This window comes from Oryza sativa, chromosome 11 (genome assembly GCF_034140825.1).
Source record: "Oryza sativa Japonica Group chromosome 11, ASM3414082v1".
In the NCBI taxonomy this organism is placed as follows: domain Eukaryota; kingdom Viridiplantae; phylum Streptophyta; class Magnoliopsida; order Poales; family Poaceae; genus Oryza; species Oryza sativa.
The window spans coordinates 6,156,043-6,171,409 of record NC_089045.1 but is presented as its reverse complement, the minus strand read 5'-3'; the positions used below and the strand labels follow the sequence as shown (position 1 = coordinate 6,171,409).

At 42.7% G+C, this 15,367-nt stretch overlaps 2 protein-coding genes across 4 annotated transcripts; both read right to left on the bottom strand.

The window, feature by feature from the left end:
* Positions 1 to 253: 253 nt before the first annotated feature.
* Positions 254 to 4,476, bottom strand: LOC4350084 (glucuronokinase 1). 2 transcript variants are annotated; one of them, XM_066305058.1, is made up of 7 exons: positions 4,308 to 4,409; positions 3,395 to 3,604; positions 2,073 to 2,222; positions 1,633 to 1,821; positions 1,388 to 1,504; positions 1,133 to 1,293; positions 254 to 1,033 (listed from the first exon to the last, which is right to left on the bottom strand). In XM_066305058.1, the coding sequence occupies exons 2-7, from the start codon at positions 3,596 to 3,598 to the stop codon at positions 793 to 795; spliced, it is 1,062 nt and encodes a 353-aa protein (XP_066161155.1). In that variant the 5' UTR covers positions 3,599 to 3,604; positions 4,308 to 4,409; the 3' UTR covers positions 254 to 792. The 2 variants fall into 2 exon arrangements, with proteins under 2 accessions (XP_066161155.1, NP_001391386.1); NM_001404457.1 differs by having other exon boundaries at positions 258 to 1,033; positions 3,395 to 3,618; positions 4,308 to 4,476.
* Positions 4,477 to 7,494: 3,018 nt separating this feature from the next.
* On the bottom strand, positions 7,495 to 11,116 carry LOC4350083 (methylthioribose-1-phosphate isomerase-like). Of its 2 annotated transcripts, NM_001404456.1 has the most exon segments (10): positions 7,495 to 7,788; positions 8,323 to 8,426; positions 8,529 to 8,797; positions 8,883 to 9,021; positions 9,327 to 9,432; positions 9,537 to 9,679; positions 10,271 to 10,370; positions 10,476 to 10,634; positions 10,799 to 10,854; positions 10,948 to 11,116. In NM_001404456.1, coding segments are annotated over 9 exon segments (1,125 nt in total). In that variant the 5' UTR covers positions 11,014 to 11,116; the 3' UTR covers positions 7,495 to 7,788; positions 8,323 to 8,339.
* Between the last annotated feature and the right edge of the window lie 4,251 nt (positions 11,117 to 15,367).

The following is a 15,367-nucleotide window of genomic DNA, read 5'->3' as shown; positions in this document are numbered from 1 at the left end:
CAGGTCCAGTTGATCTAATCATATTGTGTGCCGCTACAATCATTTCCTTCTCGTTACAATTGAAACTCTCGGTAACATAATACTTTGGTTTTCAGTAATTGAACTGTTCGTTCTGGTTTTCAGTTAAGATTCAAGAAGTTAAGCTAAGATCCCAGTTCAGTGACCAATTCAACCGTCCCAACTCCCAAGCACAAAAAAAGTAACAAAACTCGATCAGTGCTGCACTCGTATTACGTTTTGGCTACCCAGAGCATTCAAATTTGAATTGGCTTTCCAAAATTAATCGATGGTGAACAGTAGTAATATTACATTCTCGTGTATGAAACTGAACTAGTGTGCTCTTATCTCCTTCAGGAGTCGTAAATAAAACAAACTCAGTCACTTAATTGAAAGCAAGATGATGACTTATTGTCATCAGGATTTGGGGAGAAAAAAGAGGCTCGACAAGAGGATATTAAGTTCTGTGCCTTCATGGAGGATTCAAAGCAAGAGAGTATGTATAATGTATGAATGATAACAAAAGAGCTGAGAAATACTCCCTCCATCCCAAAATGTTTGACACCGTTGACCTTTTTTAAAATGTTTGACCGTTCGTCTTATTTGAAAAATTTAAGTAATTATTAATTCTTTTTCTATCATTTGATTTATTGTTAAATATACTTTTATATATACATATAGTTTTACACATTTTATAAAAAATTTTGAATAAGACGAATGGTCAAAAATGTTTAAAAAAGTCAACAGCGTCAAACATTTAGGGAAGGAGGGAGTAAACAAGAAGTCGAGAACAGATTAGAAAGGAGGATTACCCTCCGTGAGCGGTAGCGGTGATGGCGCGACTTGGATTCGCTGCACAAGAAAGCCAGCATCCCGGCACGCCTTCTCCAGGAGCAGCACCTGCGCTTCGCCGTCCGGGCACAGGGCCACCACCGCGCCCCCGCTGCCGGTGAACTTGGCGGCCGCGCCCACGCTCCTCGCAGCCTCCACCATCTTTATGTTCACCGTACCAATCACATCGTCTCCAAACATTTGCCTACTTGGACCAATGCCACGCACACAAGCGTTCAAGTCAAAACATGTACTGCATTTATTTTCTTCTACATGACCAACTCAATAAATAAATAAATCTTACCTCCGCAGGTCGAAGTTCCTGTTCATAAGCCTCGCGAGCTCCCTATAATTCTTGTCCAACAGAGCCTTGCGGCCATCAAGGGCCAGCCGCGCTACTTCTTCCATAGATGATATTATAAACTCCTCTCCATCAAGCCATCTTTGTCTAACGGTGCTGTGGACCTAGCTAACAAGGGAGGAGGGACATCAGTTATTAGTCCTGTTTCTGGCATTTTTGCATTATGTCCAAGCAAAAGAAATCTGTAATTTCAGTAACCTTGCCAGAATCACTCGGATTATCTGCATAGATCAGATGTAGAGGAGGGAGAAGATTGATATCCAAAGGTGTGTACACGCCATGACCCAATGTGTCCATATGCTCCTTGCCAAAATCCTTGGGGAATAATAATACACTATAAGTGAAAGATTAACCAAACAGTAGCAAAGCTCTAGGTGGATCTGTTGTACTAACCAACCATTATGGAGTACTGCTAGCTAGTATGAATTGCATGGCATACATACCATATAGACTAGCCCACCATAAACCTGTGCCACCCGATCCTGAAGACCAGCAACAATTCCAAGCTCTTTCTCGGCATCAAGAATAATATTAGGTCTGATTTCGACTTTTATTAAATGTCTGACGTTGTAAAAATCAAGAAGGCAGCTTAGAGCGGCACAAATAATAGCGCTTGAACCAGAAAGCCCAGCCTACAGAACAAAAGAGCCACAATAATATAAAATTCCAACTTAATAACATCTAAAGAGAACTTCACAGCTAGGATAAATGTACATCAATCAGGAAAAAATTACTACTACAAACATTAAATCACACCAAGCTTTTAAGGATAATGAGAAAGAAGATCCTCTAGTCAGCCTAGAATGTGCAAGCAATACTATAATGGACAATTGAAATTAAAGAGGGACACAAAGGGTCAGTATTGAGATGCTGATCACCTCACCTGCCGAGGAATATTAGTATCATATGATAAGGTGAAATTTTGCTCCTTTAGTGCGATACCATGTTGGATACAGTGGCTATAGAAAACTTTACAGATGGCCATGAGCAGCCGAACACCCCCATTATATCCTTCATTTTGCAAGCGAGTCACCTAGACAAAAGGGACATAATTAATAATGCTCTAAGGAAGTTGTGAGATGATGGGAAAGGAAAACTAACTTATAATCTGTGCTGTTGATAGCTTGAAGTTGTTTCACGTGTTTTTCCATGTACACCACACTTTTCTAAAAACAGACAAAATTACATTCATCTTGACAAAACATTCCATGGTTGTTTGACATAGTAGTACCAAATACCAAATTGATCAATCGATCTATACGAAAAACTTCATTGCCATGGCCATCCAAATTATGTCTAGGTTCATAGATCCGCATCACGCAAGATAAAGGCTTGATAATTGCATCCAATCGTGTACAAATTATGTGGAAAGACACTTTTTTTTTCAGAACTGTAAGTGAACTTGTATTTTTATTCTCTTTTGGCAGGTTGGGATTGGGTATTTGAGTGTTTCCGAAGTTACAAATCAAATAGAAAATTACACAACATTTCACTCTGCTCCTGCTCTGTTTATATACATGCAGCACTGAAGAAAGATTTATGAGTACAAAAGTTTCTTTTGGTTTTATTTGATAAAGTTATGTTACAATAACTGCATGATTACCTCGGCCCTGCCTTTGGAGGAAGAAATTAACAGAAGATGATAAAATAGCTTACAGTTGTCTGAGGAGCAAGGGTAATTTGATGAATTCGGGGTACTTGTGAGGCTGGATGACAGGGTTGTCTACTCTAAAAATACAAAGCTGGACATCTATTCTATTTCAGTATAATTTACACTGGGACTGATGGCTAATATTAAATAAGCCGGATTTTGGCATTCCAGCACATTTTTAAGGAATTGCATGTGGCCTTACTGGCAATGTTAAAAAAATGTGCAGTGACCTTTGGAACACAGGAATTTCAAATGGTGTAGTTCATCTCACACAGGAATCAGGAAAAACTCCTGTGCTCCAAAGGATGCCATATAGGTTTTTCTTGGGCTCTTGTTCAGCTCGAACTTGGTAGATGATACATATGTTGGATTAGCATTGGTTAATGCTAGTTATTTGTCAATTTAGGCATTTTGAGTGGTGAACAATAATGCCACTCTGAGCACTGTCATACCCATGAGAGGAACTAATAAAGCATGCACATAGCTAAGCTAGCTGAGCCACTATAATGAGAAGACTGACAACAGAGATAGAAGAAGGTACCAGAGAATCTTACAAGTTGTGGGAGGGACGCAAAATCGACGAGATCGTGTCGTGGGTGCGGCCGGATCACAAGGGGGCCACCATCGTCGGATGGAGCTAGATGGACAGTGGCCCAGAAGTTGGAAATGGTGAAGGAGAGCGTCTTGCCGCCATACATGTCGCTCGGATTGCCGAGGAGCCCGACGCGTGCATACGCACGGTGCTCCTGCTCCGTCATTCCCACCTGAAATCAACGATCTGGTAGTCTGGTTAGGACCTGTTTGCAAAAGCTATAAATTACGAGCAGTTAAACTAATAATCAACGGCGTATCCAAAATTTTAGATATGGGTGGTCCAACAATGTGCAACAAAAGAATAAAAATGATCAAATGTGCATCACGTTATATTAATAATGGAGCCTTTTCTCTTCCCAATAGTTTTTTTTCCTTTTTATTACATACATAGGTTGGCTTCCTATTTTTGGTGATCCCAGGACCACTTTTAGATACGTCTATGCATCAAAATCAGCCATTCAGCGAGCCAGGTTTTGTTTTGGGAGATTGGCTAGTGGCCTGATCAATTCGAAGCCAAAAATTGACTGGATTGTCTGAATTTCTCAGATGCAATAATGTTGCTGTCAGATTCACCGAGCACAAATCATTCAAAGTTTCGGCAACCAAGATTATCAAATACTTACCCCACCATAAACAGCATAAACAGCAGGAGGGGCGAATCCCAAACTTATTTTGTTTTGGGGGCAAACAAACTGCTATTATTAGTATCAAGATTAAGGTACAAGAGAGGCTAGGGTTTCACGCAAATTCTTTTTCTTTTTCCGAAAAAGAGTTCCACGCAAATTCTAGAGGAAACAACAAAAAAAGAAAAAAAAAGAAAAAAGTGCGTGGGTAGAGGGAGAGGATGCGCGAGAGTACGGGGCGGATGCTCACCGGGATGGGATGGGATGGAGATCGGATGGGAGCAGCGGGACGGCGGCGCTCCCTGATCTGGCCGCGGGATGGAGATCGGCGGCGGGCCAAGTCGCGAGTCGCGGGGAGTCGACGCCGAGGGGATTGAGTTTATCTCCCTATCTCTCTCTATTTTTTGAAAATAAAAAACAAAAATAATTCTCAACTAACCTCCAATTTTATCCGAAAATTTGACAATTGACCCATCATATACTCTCTCCGTCTTATAATATAAGGGATTTTTAGTTTTTCTTGTAACGTTTGACCACATGTCTTATTCAATTTTTTTAAAAATTATTTTTTTTATCGGTGACTTACTTTATTATCGATAATACTTTAAGCACAACTTTTTATTTTTTATATTTGTAAAAAAAATTGAATAAGATGAGTGGTCAAATGTTGCAAGAAAAAAACTCAAAATCTCTTATATTTTGGGACGGAGAGAATATAAAACTGCGTCGTTTTTGGCCACCGTATTTCCGTATAGGACCAAAATGCCCTTTCCTCCATCATTGTAATCGCTGATGAGTTGGTTGACGAGCGCCGACGACTTGATGTTGGTGCTTGAGACCCTCGCCGGAGCCAACGAAGAAAGCGCTGATCACCATCATGTCCACCTCTGTCCTCCAGCTCCACTCACTGCACCTCCTCCATGCCCATCCACCGTCGCCGCCGTGCGCCCCAGCCTCCCCCGCCGCCATCCACCTCAGCCTCCACCGTTGTGCTTGGACAGATGGGGGAATGGGGAATGGATTTTTGGGTGCATCGTGTGCTCAGGGTGACCAGCTATTGAAAGGGATGCAGGGGTAATTTGGTCTCTACGAAAATATGTCGCAAAAGAAACCATCCAGAACATGTCGTGAGTGTACATCATGGCATGGGTCTAATTTCATACGTATTCTGATGGCATCGTTTCAATTATGTAAATAGCAATGGTATATTTTAAAACCTTAAAAGTTATAATGGCATGAATCCAATTAACACTTGTTTTATTCACCAATTACCATAACACAGTGTCCAAATTTCTTCTGTCCTTGAGGACCATAATATCTTTGGCAGGAAAGTATGAATGTTTGGGGAAAGTAATTTTTTATTTCTGAAAAATGGCCAGATTTAAGATTTTCCAATTAAGTTTGCTTGTCTGAAAACCAATTTAGGATAAGAGCATCTCCAACAGACTACCCAATCACACTCTCCAAATACCTATATAGCCAACTCTCCAATTAATTTAGCAAGTTAAACATGTTGCTTACTCCAACCGTCTCTTCATCCACCATCTCTATTCTGAGTCTATGACACTAGGACCCAGTCTATCACTCCTTCCTCCCCCTTCACCCCCCACCACACACACAAAAAAACCACCATCACCCGACACCCACAATCCCCCCCCCCCCCCCCCCACACCCCAAAACCACCACCATCACCGACCTCGGCTCGGTTCGCGCCGTAGGCTCGGGCCGCGCCCTCGGCGGAGTCGCCATGGAGCGACCTCGCGGCGGCGTCGCAGCGACGGTTGGTGCGGGCGGCGGCGCCACGGAGCGACCTCGCGACGGCGGCGCTGGCTCGGGCAGCGGCCTCGGCAAAGTCGCATGGTGTCGTAGGCGCGGGCGGCGGCCTCGACGGGGTTCTGCGAGCGTAGGGACGACCCGGGGCAACGACGATCTCGACGCCACTCGGGGCGGAGCTCGGCGGCGGCGGCTCGCGACGACCTTGACGGCGGCGGCTCGCGACGACCTTGACGGCGGATCTAGAAGGGGGCGGCGGCGGAGCTCGGGGCGGAGCTCGGCGGTGGCGGTGGCGGTGGCCGGCCGCGCAAAGACGGGGCGGCGGTGGCTGGCTGCGGCGACGACGGGGCGGTGGGGACCAGCCGCGGCGACGACGGGGCGGCGGCGCCCTCGTCACAGGTGTGTGCCGCGTGGAGAGAGAGGGGGAACAGGCATGGGTCCCACATATGGCTAGCTGGCTTTGGCTGGCAAAATTTGGCTAGTCTGGTGGGGAATTTAGCCAGTCGAATGGCTTGGAGAGGCATTTAGCTAGTCTGTTGGAGTAGATTTTTTTTTTTAAGTTAGCCAAATTTTAACTTAGAGTGCCATTTGGCTAGGCTCTTGGAGATGCTCTTAGGAAATGTATACATGGTATGGTCTTACAATGGTAGCTTTACGTTTTAACATGGTCGAGTGTACAATTATTATTCTAAGAAAAAATGCTTCTTTTTATGTATATAATAATATATTCGTTGTTTTTCTGTTTGGTGATATACTGATATGTTACATTCTAAGAACAAAAGCAGATTGACTAATTGTATTGCCCGTCTAATTGTATTGCTGGAAATGGAATGGTGTTTTAGATAAACCTCAATATATATACTTTTAGGCAGCAACATGGATTCATGCTAGAATTTAGCATAAAACCTTTAGGTCCATTCTGGAGTTTAGAATTAATAGTTAACCGACCTTATCTGATGAGTACATAAGATGAATGACTGCTGCTGGGTGCTCTTCCTCAGTGAATCTACAACTTTGTGCCTCAGGATGTATGCCTACCTTCTGTTCAATGAAATAACTAATTGTGTTTGGTGATTTTTGGCAATCTTGTTTCCTATTCCCGAATGCTCTTTTCTATTAACTTGTCAGGATTTTTTTTCTGCCAAAGAAGCTTTGTGAAATGGCTGAAGCAAAGCGCTGGTAAGCATATTTCTGATGATTGAATTTCAAACATTGGTTCTGATCTGTAAAATTGTTATTTTAGCAGAAGCTGGAGGGGAGCAAAGGAGGTGTTAGCACCGACGGAAGGGAACGTCACAACTAGGATAAATGTACATCAATCAGAAAAAGAAAAAAAAACTACTAAGAACATTAAAATCACACCAGGCTTTTAAGGATATTGAGAAAGAAGATCCTCTAGTCAGCCTAGAATGTGCAAGTAAGCCCCTTGTTTAGTTCCAAATTTTTTTTTCAAACTTCCAACTTTTTCATCACATCAAAACTTTTCACACACATAAACTTCCAACTTTTCTATCATATCGTTTCAATATCAACCAAACTTCCAATTTTAACGTGAACTAAACACACCCCAGTACTGTAAAGGACAACTGAAACTAAAGAGGGACACAAAGGGTCAGTATTGAGACGCTGATCACCTCACCTGCCGAGGAATATTAGTATCATATGATAAGGCGAACTTTTTTGCTCCTTTAGTGTGATATACCAATACCATGTTGGATACAGTGGTTATAGAAAACTTTACAGATGTCCATCAGCAGCCGAACCCCCCCCCCCCCCCCAACTATATCCTTCATTTTGCAGGCGAGTCACCTTGACAAAAGGGACATAATTGATAATCCTCCCTAAGATATCATTTGGAGTTGATTTATCGGATATACGCATGCAGACCCAACAGCCATCTTCCTTATTCCAAGAGCACTCTACGATCCTCCCTGAGATAGAGGATGGATCTTCTTCATCTGCATAAGTTTCAGAACATTAGCATAAGTTATGTAGCGCATAATTGTTATTTTACACGTGGCTATGTAATTAACTATACAATAACCCACTCTATCATTCTCTTTTAGTATTAGACAGTTTGTTTTACACTGTCAAAACATATATGTATTTAATTTGCGTTACTAAATGCTACCGTAGCGTTAGCACGGACATGCTACTAGTACACCTATAAAAGATCAACCGAAAGAGTATGTTATATTAGGCCATGATGTGCAATCCAAATTTTAAGAAAGTTCAGCGAGCGCATCAGAACTTAATTTTGGTTCCAACCGGAATATGAAAAAAAAAAGAGTTCTTGATGGAGACGTGGATTTCTCAAGAATCTTGTCCGGCTCACGAGACACACATGGTCATATATCTTCACAGTACATCAAATTTTGTGGCGCAAAAAGACCTAATTTTCTGCTTCACTAGGAGCAATTTTTTTTTGACAGTACAACATGGGCCTTTTCAATATAGTAAGAAAAAGGATGCTTCATCAGATTATTTACTACCCTAAAGAGGTGACCCCTCACTGCATGGTAGAGTACAATTTTGCAGACTGGATGAAATCTTTGATGTTGAAAGTCTCATCAGCATCAGACTTTGTGATCACACCCTGTACATGAACAAGAAAACTCTGGTCAATAAAAACAATGTTCTTCATACATATAGACCAATTATTAACTGAAGTTCACGCCACAATGGCTCATTTGTATACCTTTTCCGTTATGATTGCGGTAATCAGATTTGCCGGAGTAACATCGAAGGCAGGGTTCCACACCGATATACCTGACGCGGCGACTTGCTTACCTAGGCCACCTTCAGAGTTCAGCAACTCATTGGGAGACCTCTCTTCGATCACAATTTGCTCACCAGATGGGAGGGAGAGATCAATCGAAGTTATCGGCGCAGCCACGTAGAATTGCACACCGTGATGCTTCGCAGAAATGGCGAGGTTGTATGTGCCAATCTTGTTAGCAGTATCACCTTGGAGATTTTATGATGGAAACAAAGTCAATAGCAAGAATTTTTAGTTTTCAATTCATCTGAGGAATGACATTGATGTGTGTACCATTGGCAGCGATACGATCAGCTCCAACGATTACAGCTTGAATACACCCGCTCTTCATCAGTGCAGCTGCAGCAGAATCTGCTATCAGCGTTGCGGGTACTTTGTCGTGAACTAACTCGAAAGCTGTAAGCCTGGAACCCTGGAAATCAATTAACAGTATATTGGCATGAGCTTCTTTATGTCCATAAATAATTACGAAAATTACTATCTTAAAAATAAGTGCCAAAGAGATGGTGGTAATCAGGTCTTTGTTAGGACAAATTTGAACTCAAAAGCCCTGGACAGGACAGTGGTTTAAGATGACTAGCTGCAATGATATTCATTGTCCTGCTAAATAAATAAAAAGAAATATGCCAAAGATGTAAAGATTTTGATCAAAATCCACATCTTGGAACAAACAGGAAGCCAAATCAAAAGCTCCTCTGCAAATGAAGGAATATCCACCTGGTTAAATGGACGAGTTTCAGTGCAAAAGGCCTTCTCTAGAATTCCTCCAGAGTGAAGAGCACGAATAACCCCCAAGGCAGTTCCATAACCAGCAGTCGCAAGACTGCATCATAACAAAAAGAGAAAATGCACCATTATGTTCAGAATCTGAGCATCATATATACAAAGAAAAACAAGTCATCTCAATTCACAGTTTCACACATTTACCTGCCAGTATTACAGTGTGTTAGAACAGAAATATCTTTAGAGACCTCAAGTTTCTGTTTGAGAAACTCAGCTCCATGAGAGCCAATTGCCTTGTTATCTGACACATCGTCAACTAGCATGGTCTCTGCTGCATCAATGTAGGCCTAGTTGTGGAAAGGAGAATAAGAATAGGATAATAAAGGTTAACATCCTTCCACCTACCCTCAATTAAAAAGGAAAGCTCAGCACCATGTGCAATACATCATCACCTTTTTGAAGGGAAAAAAAAACATGCAGCGTTACATGCAAAAACAATATGGGTTCAGCCAAAACTGCCACACAACTATCATCACTCTCCACAAAAGGCCCAAATTTGGGTAAAAGTTATCATTTCTCCTTATCTAGTGGTACTAAAGTAGATATATTTCAGTCAATGAGCATGATGTGAAATTATATAATTTTGTGTTATGGTTTGAAGTCCGAACTAATAAGTATCACATTTCAGAAAAAGTGCTAGTTCAAATCTACCAATTTGTCTCTGAATAAAAAACGTATTAATCTGTGGACTCCACTGTTTCAGGTTGGTTACTGCTAGCTAAGATAAAAAGAAACATACTGTCCCAGGATGGATAAACTGTATACTACTGGCAATTGTAATTCACCAATCACAATAAATATGTTTACTGTAAGTTATATCTACCGATGAAATGGTGAGAAGAAAGATACACTGAAATTATTGGTCTATAGAATAGCACCTGAAAGATTGCTTTGGCATCTTTCTCAGTTTCTGCTGTCCTTGAAACTAAACTCCGAAGCTTGGTTGCAGCATCAGATAGGTTCACTGCAGTTGGGCGGCTGAAAATAAAAAAGAGGAATATGAAGTCTAATTTTTGTCCAAATGGATAACATGAACATCAGGACCAAATTATTGCACACAATGATATGGTTAGCTTTGGATACCTCGATACAAGGTACTCCAATTTCTCGGAAACAAAAACTGCTGCCTCTGCAGGCGTACCGGTGAAATCCTCCAACCCAGAAACCTCTACAGCCAGAGCCAAAGCCGCTGCTATGGCAATCGCAGGAGCGCCACGGACAACCATGTCTCTGATTGCGTTCCTGAACAATCCACGGAACAAAAACATCATTACATCATTCAAGAGAAAACAAAAGATTTGGATCTCTGCATCATCTCCCAGCTGTTGGGAACTTGGGATAGCTTTGGCAAGAATCTTTAACCGAGAGTGAACAGTGGAAGACTAAAGGAGAACACCGGAGCTCACCATCCATCGCCGGAGCACTTGACGTCGATGTAGTCCACCTCGAGTGGGAGCTTCCTCTGCACCCACAAGGGAAAAAAAAAAACCCAATCAAGAACTCATCCCCACCTCACCAGTAAAGAACAAAAAACAAGAAGAGAATAAAAACGAACCTGATCAAGCAGGCGGAGCGATCCGCGGTGGTAGACGATGGACTGGAGAGCACCCAATTCGCCCATTGCTGGAGCGGAGCGAAATTCGGCGGAAATCGAGAGAAAACCCGGAGAATCGGGAGGAGTCGAAGAGCGGGTGGAGGAGGCGCCGCCGCTCGCAATCTTGTCTGTTCCCTGTGTATCGGGACTCGAGTATATATCCGACGAATGTTTCGCCGCTTTTTCACCTAGGCCCCTCTGAATGCAGGTAATTCTGTTAGGCCCACCGACTAGGGTTCGCAACGAAAGAATATCTGGTGCTACGGAACAGTGCCGTGCTACCGTGCTACCGAGCTTAAAAAATACACCCAAAAAGTCACAAAAAAATGTGAAAAAATCAGAGATCTTCAGCACTATGACATGTATCATCACGGTTTTGCTAGCGCGCACGCCCGGCTCACAAGGCCCACGCGCGCGAGATTTTTTTTTCTCTAACCAATCTCTAACACCGGTTTTTCCGTTTTTTCTTCGCTTTTTTTCGCTTTTTTTAATCTTTTAGCACATGTGTTTTTTCAAATGTTTTGAGTTGAAAGTTTTTAAATATTGACTTGAAAATTTTCAAATTTGGCCTTAAATTTTCAAATCTCAAGTGAAAATTTTCGAATCTGGGTTGAAAGTTTTCAAAATTTTCAAATCTGGACATGAAAGTTTTCGAATCTCGAGTTGAAAATTTTCAAATCTCAAGTTGAAAGTTTTCAAAATATTTAAATCTGGACTTGAAAGTTTTCGAATCTTGAGTTGAAAGTTTTCAAATCTCGAGTTGAAAATTTTCAAATCTCAAGTTAAAAGTTTTCAAAATTTTCAAATCCAGACTTGAAAGTTTTCGAATCTCAATTCTCGAGTTGAAAGTTTTCAAATCTGAGTTGAAAGTTTTCAAATCTCGAATTGAAATTTTTCGAATCTGAGTTGAAAGTTTTCAAAATTTGACTTTAAAATTTGAAACTTAAATCAAAAGTTTTCAAATCTAACTTAATTTTTTTTCAATTTCTTAGTAAAAATATCTCTCAAAAAAATCTTCAGAATCTTTCCTAATTACTACTAGTATCATTAGTGTTAAGTATTAACTAATAGATTAATAGATAATAGAGGTCCTTAAACCTTAAGGAGAGATGCTCGCTAGCAGCGCGTACGCGCTAGCTAGGAGCCCCCGTATCATCATACAAAAAATCACCTTAAAATATGATGTACACAGGGAGAAAAAAAAACAAATTCGTGCTCCAACAGTGTTCAAACATGTCACTTTCACCCCTCACCAGTGGCGGGAAGGAGGTGGCCAGCCACGACAGTGTACGCAGCCGGCCGACGGCATGGCGAGAACGCCAGCGAGAGGTCCTAATTGGTGGCTTGGTGCCTAATGGTGAGGGGTTTACCACTAGCGAGCGCGAGGTACCCTCTGGCGCGCGCGTTACCGAGGTTCGGGATAGCTTAGACGGCGGTAGCCGGCTGGTCCGGGCCGCGCACGTCTCGAACAGAGTTATGGAGCGTCGCATGTGCGTTCGCGTTTTCCCGTGGCACGGTTGAACCAATGACCAGGGAGGCGTGGCGAGCTAGGCAGGCACGATATTAGGGACCTAGTGTCTGGGCGCAACAGCTGACAAGGCGGCGACCATCGCGAGGAGCGGGCACATGAAAACGCGACTGAGAGGAGCAAGAAAAGGGGGAAAGAGAGGGTGCTCACCGTGCGGCAGTCGGGAAGCGGCACACCAGCGAAGTCACGAGCAAAATAACGGGCGTAGAGTACCGGTCGGTGAAGGTCGAGCACGCGGTTCGTCCTCGCGCTCCAGGTGTTCGACCGGCGACCGAAGGTGTTCATCCGTGTTTCAAAGGTGTTCGATTGATTAGATTGAGCAAGTTTTAGTTGAGTTACGTTCGATCGTTCGTGCAATGCACAGCGCGGCTGCCTACCCCTCCATCTTGCTCAACCTAAGCTCTAGCCCAAGGCAAGCCGAGGCGAAGTAAGTGGAGCGGCAGCAGCTAATGCGCAAACAAGAGAGTGGAGAGGAACGAGAGCGAGAGGGAAGTGGTGACAGAGAGGATGAAGAGAGGGTGCATGGCGCGGGGAGATATATATAGGGCGCGGACGCTCACCGAGCTGATGAAGGTGCATTGAATGCCTTCAATGCGATTCCCGTGCGCCGACCGAAAGGCGACGCAGAGGAATGTCGGGGTGGCGGCGGCAATGGGACGGCCTCCCTGTGCAGCAGGGCGTGTGGCGACGGTATGTTGGACCGCGCGGGGACAAGGTGACGTGAATCGCGAGACGCCGTTGCCCGGGGTAGCTGAGCCGCCGTCGTCACCAACCTTCACCAGCCAAGTTCCATCGCATTGATTGCCATGGTTGCGCCTCCGTGTAGTTGAATGGTACACCTAGCCGAGCGCGGGGAACGGGACTCATGCCACGGCTCAGCGGTGCGGTGGCGGCAGGCCGGGGAACAAATGGAGGGGAAGGGCAACGAGTCCGCCGGTGGAATTGGCGCGGCGGCCGTTAGGGAGGAGCACGGGGGCGGCGCAAAGGCTCTGTGGGTGGCACGACCTTGCCGAGAGAGAGGAAAGGGGATCGAGCCCCACCCTTGCGCCATGTTGGCTCGGCTCGGCTGAGGCTCAGAGCCATCTGGGAGGGAAATAGATATAGAAAAGAAAGAGGGAGGAGGGAAGCTAGACTTTTCCTGAGAATGGTGATTGGAGGGAGCAAGAATAAACTTCCACAGACAGGTCAAGACAGGAGGCAACACAGAGAGGATAAAATAAAATATTTAGATTTCTTTTTAAGGACAAAACAAAAGGTTTAAGATTTAGGGGCAAGAAAGTCAACAATGCAAAAGTAATTCGATCGAAGATTCAACATGATGCAGATTTTTGCAAAAAAAATTTGGGGAGTGACTGAGATTGGACTATGACTTCAAATAGGGCAAAACTCAAGGATGTTACAAGGCATCTGCTGGAACTACTCTATCAGCTTATCAACTAATAGAGTTAAGTAAATCTCTCAAACCGTTGTGTTCGTCGACTTAGTTTGCGTCAAGACAGTTCCGGCACCATTGACTGAGCACGAATTTTTCGTCAACACTAACACAGCAGACTTGTTTTCTTTCTCTAGGGTTTTATGTGTAAATTATTGGGGGTTGAAAATAAAGAGAAAAAAGTACTAGACTGATCAGCAAAAGTGAATCTGTCAGTTGAGAACCGTGCACTCTAAGGCTATGTTTCGATCCTACCCAAAATTTTTCGCCCTGTCATATCGAACGTTTTAACACCTTCATAGAGGATTAAATATAGATAAAAAAAATAATTAATTATACAGATTACGTGTAAATTGTGAGACGAATTTTTTAAGCCTAATTAGTCCATGATTTGACAATGTGGTGCTACAGTAAATATTTACTAATGACAGATTAATTAGGCTTAATAAATTTGTCTCACTGTTTACAGACAGAATCTATAATTTGTTTTGTTATTAGTCTACGTTTAATATTTCAAATGTATGCCGACATATCCGATGTGATAAAAACTTTACAGATCTAAACACCTCATGAGAGTCGGAATTTGTGATCCATGGATTTATCCTACTTTTTGTCTAGGTGGAGAACGAGACGTCGCCAAATGGGTTGCTTGCACCGCTAAGCACCCTAGCGAGGCAATAATTCACTACAATTGGTGGTATACTGGTATGGGTCACTGACGTTGACAAGTGATGTACTGATGGTCCTTCCTGTCTGCCTGCACCTGAATTTTTGAGAAGTTAATTTTAGGCTCGTTTGATTCGAATGATTTTCAAAGAAATTCTTAAAAGGATTTAATTTCTGAGGAAAAATAATGTGGATGTGCTTGGAGCATATGAACTAGGGCAAATCGTAAACGGGGAAAAGATTAATATGGCGACCAATATTTCGATGAATAAAATTTTAGGAAGGTTAGGGATGTGTCGCATAAAAACCGAATCTATAATTAGATGTGGCACATTCTAATACTGTGAATCTGGACAGATATATGTCCAGATTCATAGGACTAGGGTATGTTACATTCGGCACTAGATTAGTTTTTTATGGGATGAAGAGAGTATGTTTGAACGTATGTTAGAAAGTGCATTCGTGAACTTTTTTAAATGGTGTACTGATTTGTATAACACCAAAAAGTGGCCCTTCCTGTCTGCCTGCACCTGAATTTTTGATAAGTTACTTTTAGGCTCTTTTGGTCTAAGGATTTAATTTCTGTGGAAAAATAATGTGGATATGCTTGGAACATATGAATTAGGGCAAATCGTAAACATGAAAAATTCATGTGGCCACCAATGTTTCGCCACATGGGACGTTTTGCAAATTGCTTCTAAGACAGAAGTTTTATGGTGTAGAGACACTTTATAGAAAATTACCTAGAAAACTTT

Bases quoted from the DNA above. Each gene is read 5' to 3' on its own strand.
- LOC4350084 (NM_001404457.1), bottom strand. From the start codon at position 3,598: ATGACGGAGCAGGAGCACCGTGCGTATGCACGCGTCGGGCTCCTCGGC. The intron at 1,294-1,387 runs GTTACTGAAATT...CTTGTTAGCTAG, and splicing joins ATCCGAGTGATTCTGGCAAG to GTCCACAGCACCGTTAGACA. The intron at 1,034-1,132 runs GTAAGATTTATT...TGGTCCAAGTAG, and splicing joins AGGAACTTCGACCTGCGGAG to GCAAATGTTTGGAGACGATG.
- LOC4350083 (NM_001404455.1), bottom strand. From the start codon at position 11,013: ATGGGCGAATTGGGTGCTCTCCAGTCCATCGTCTACCACCGCGGATCG. The intron at 10,635-10,798 runs GTGAGCTCCGGT...TGGATTGTTCAG, and splicing joins AAGTGCTCCGGCGATGGATG to GAACGCAATCAGAGACATGG. The intron at 8,427-8,528 runs GTATACAAATGA...GTTCATGTACAG, and splicing joins CCGCAATCATAACGGAAAAG to GGTGTGATCACAAAGTCTGA.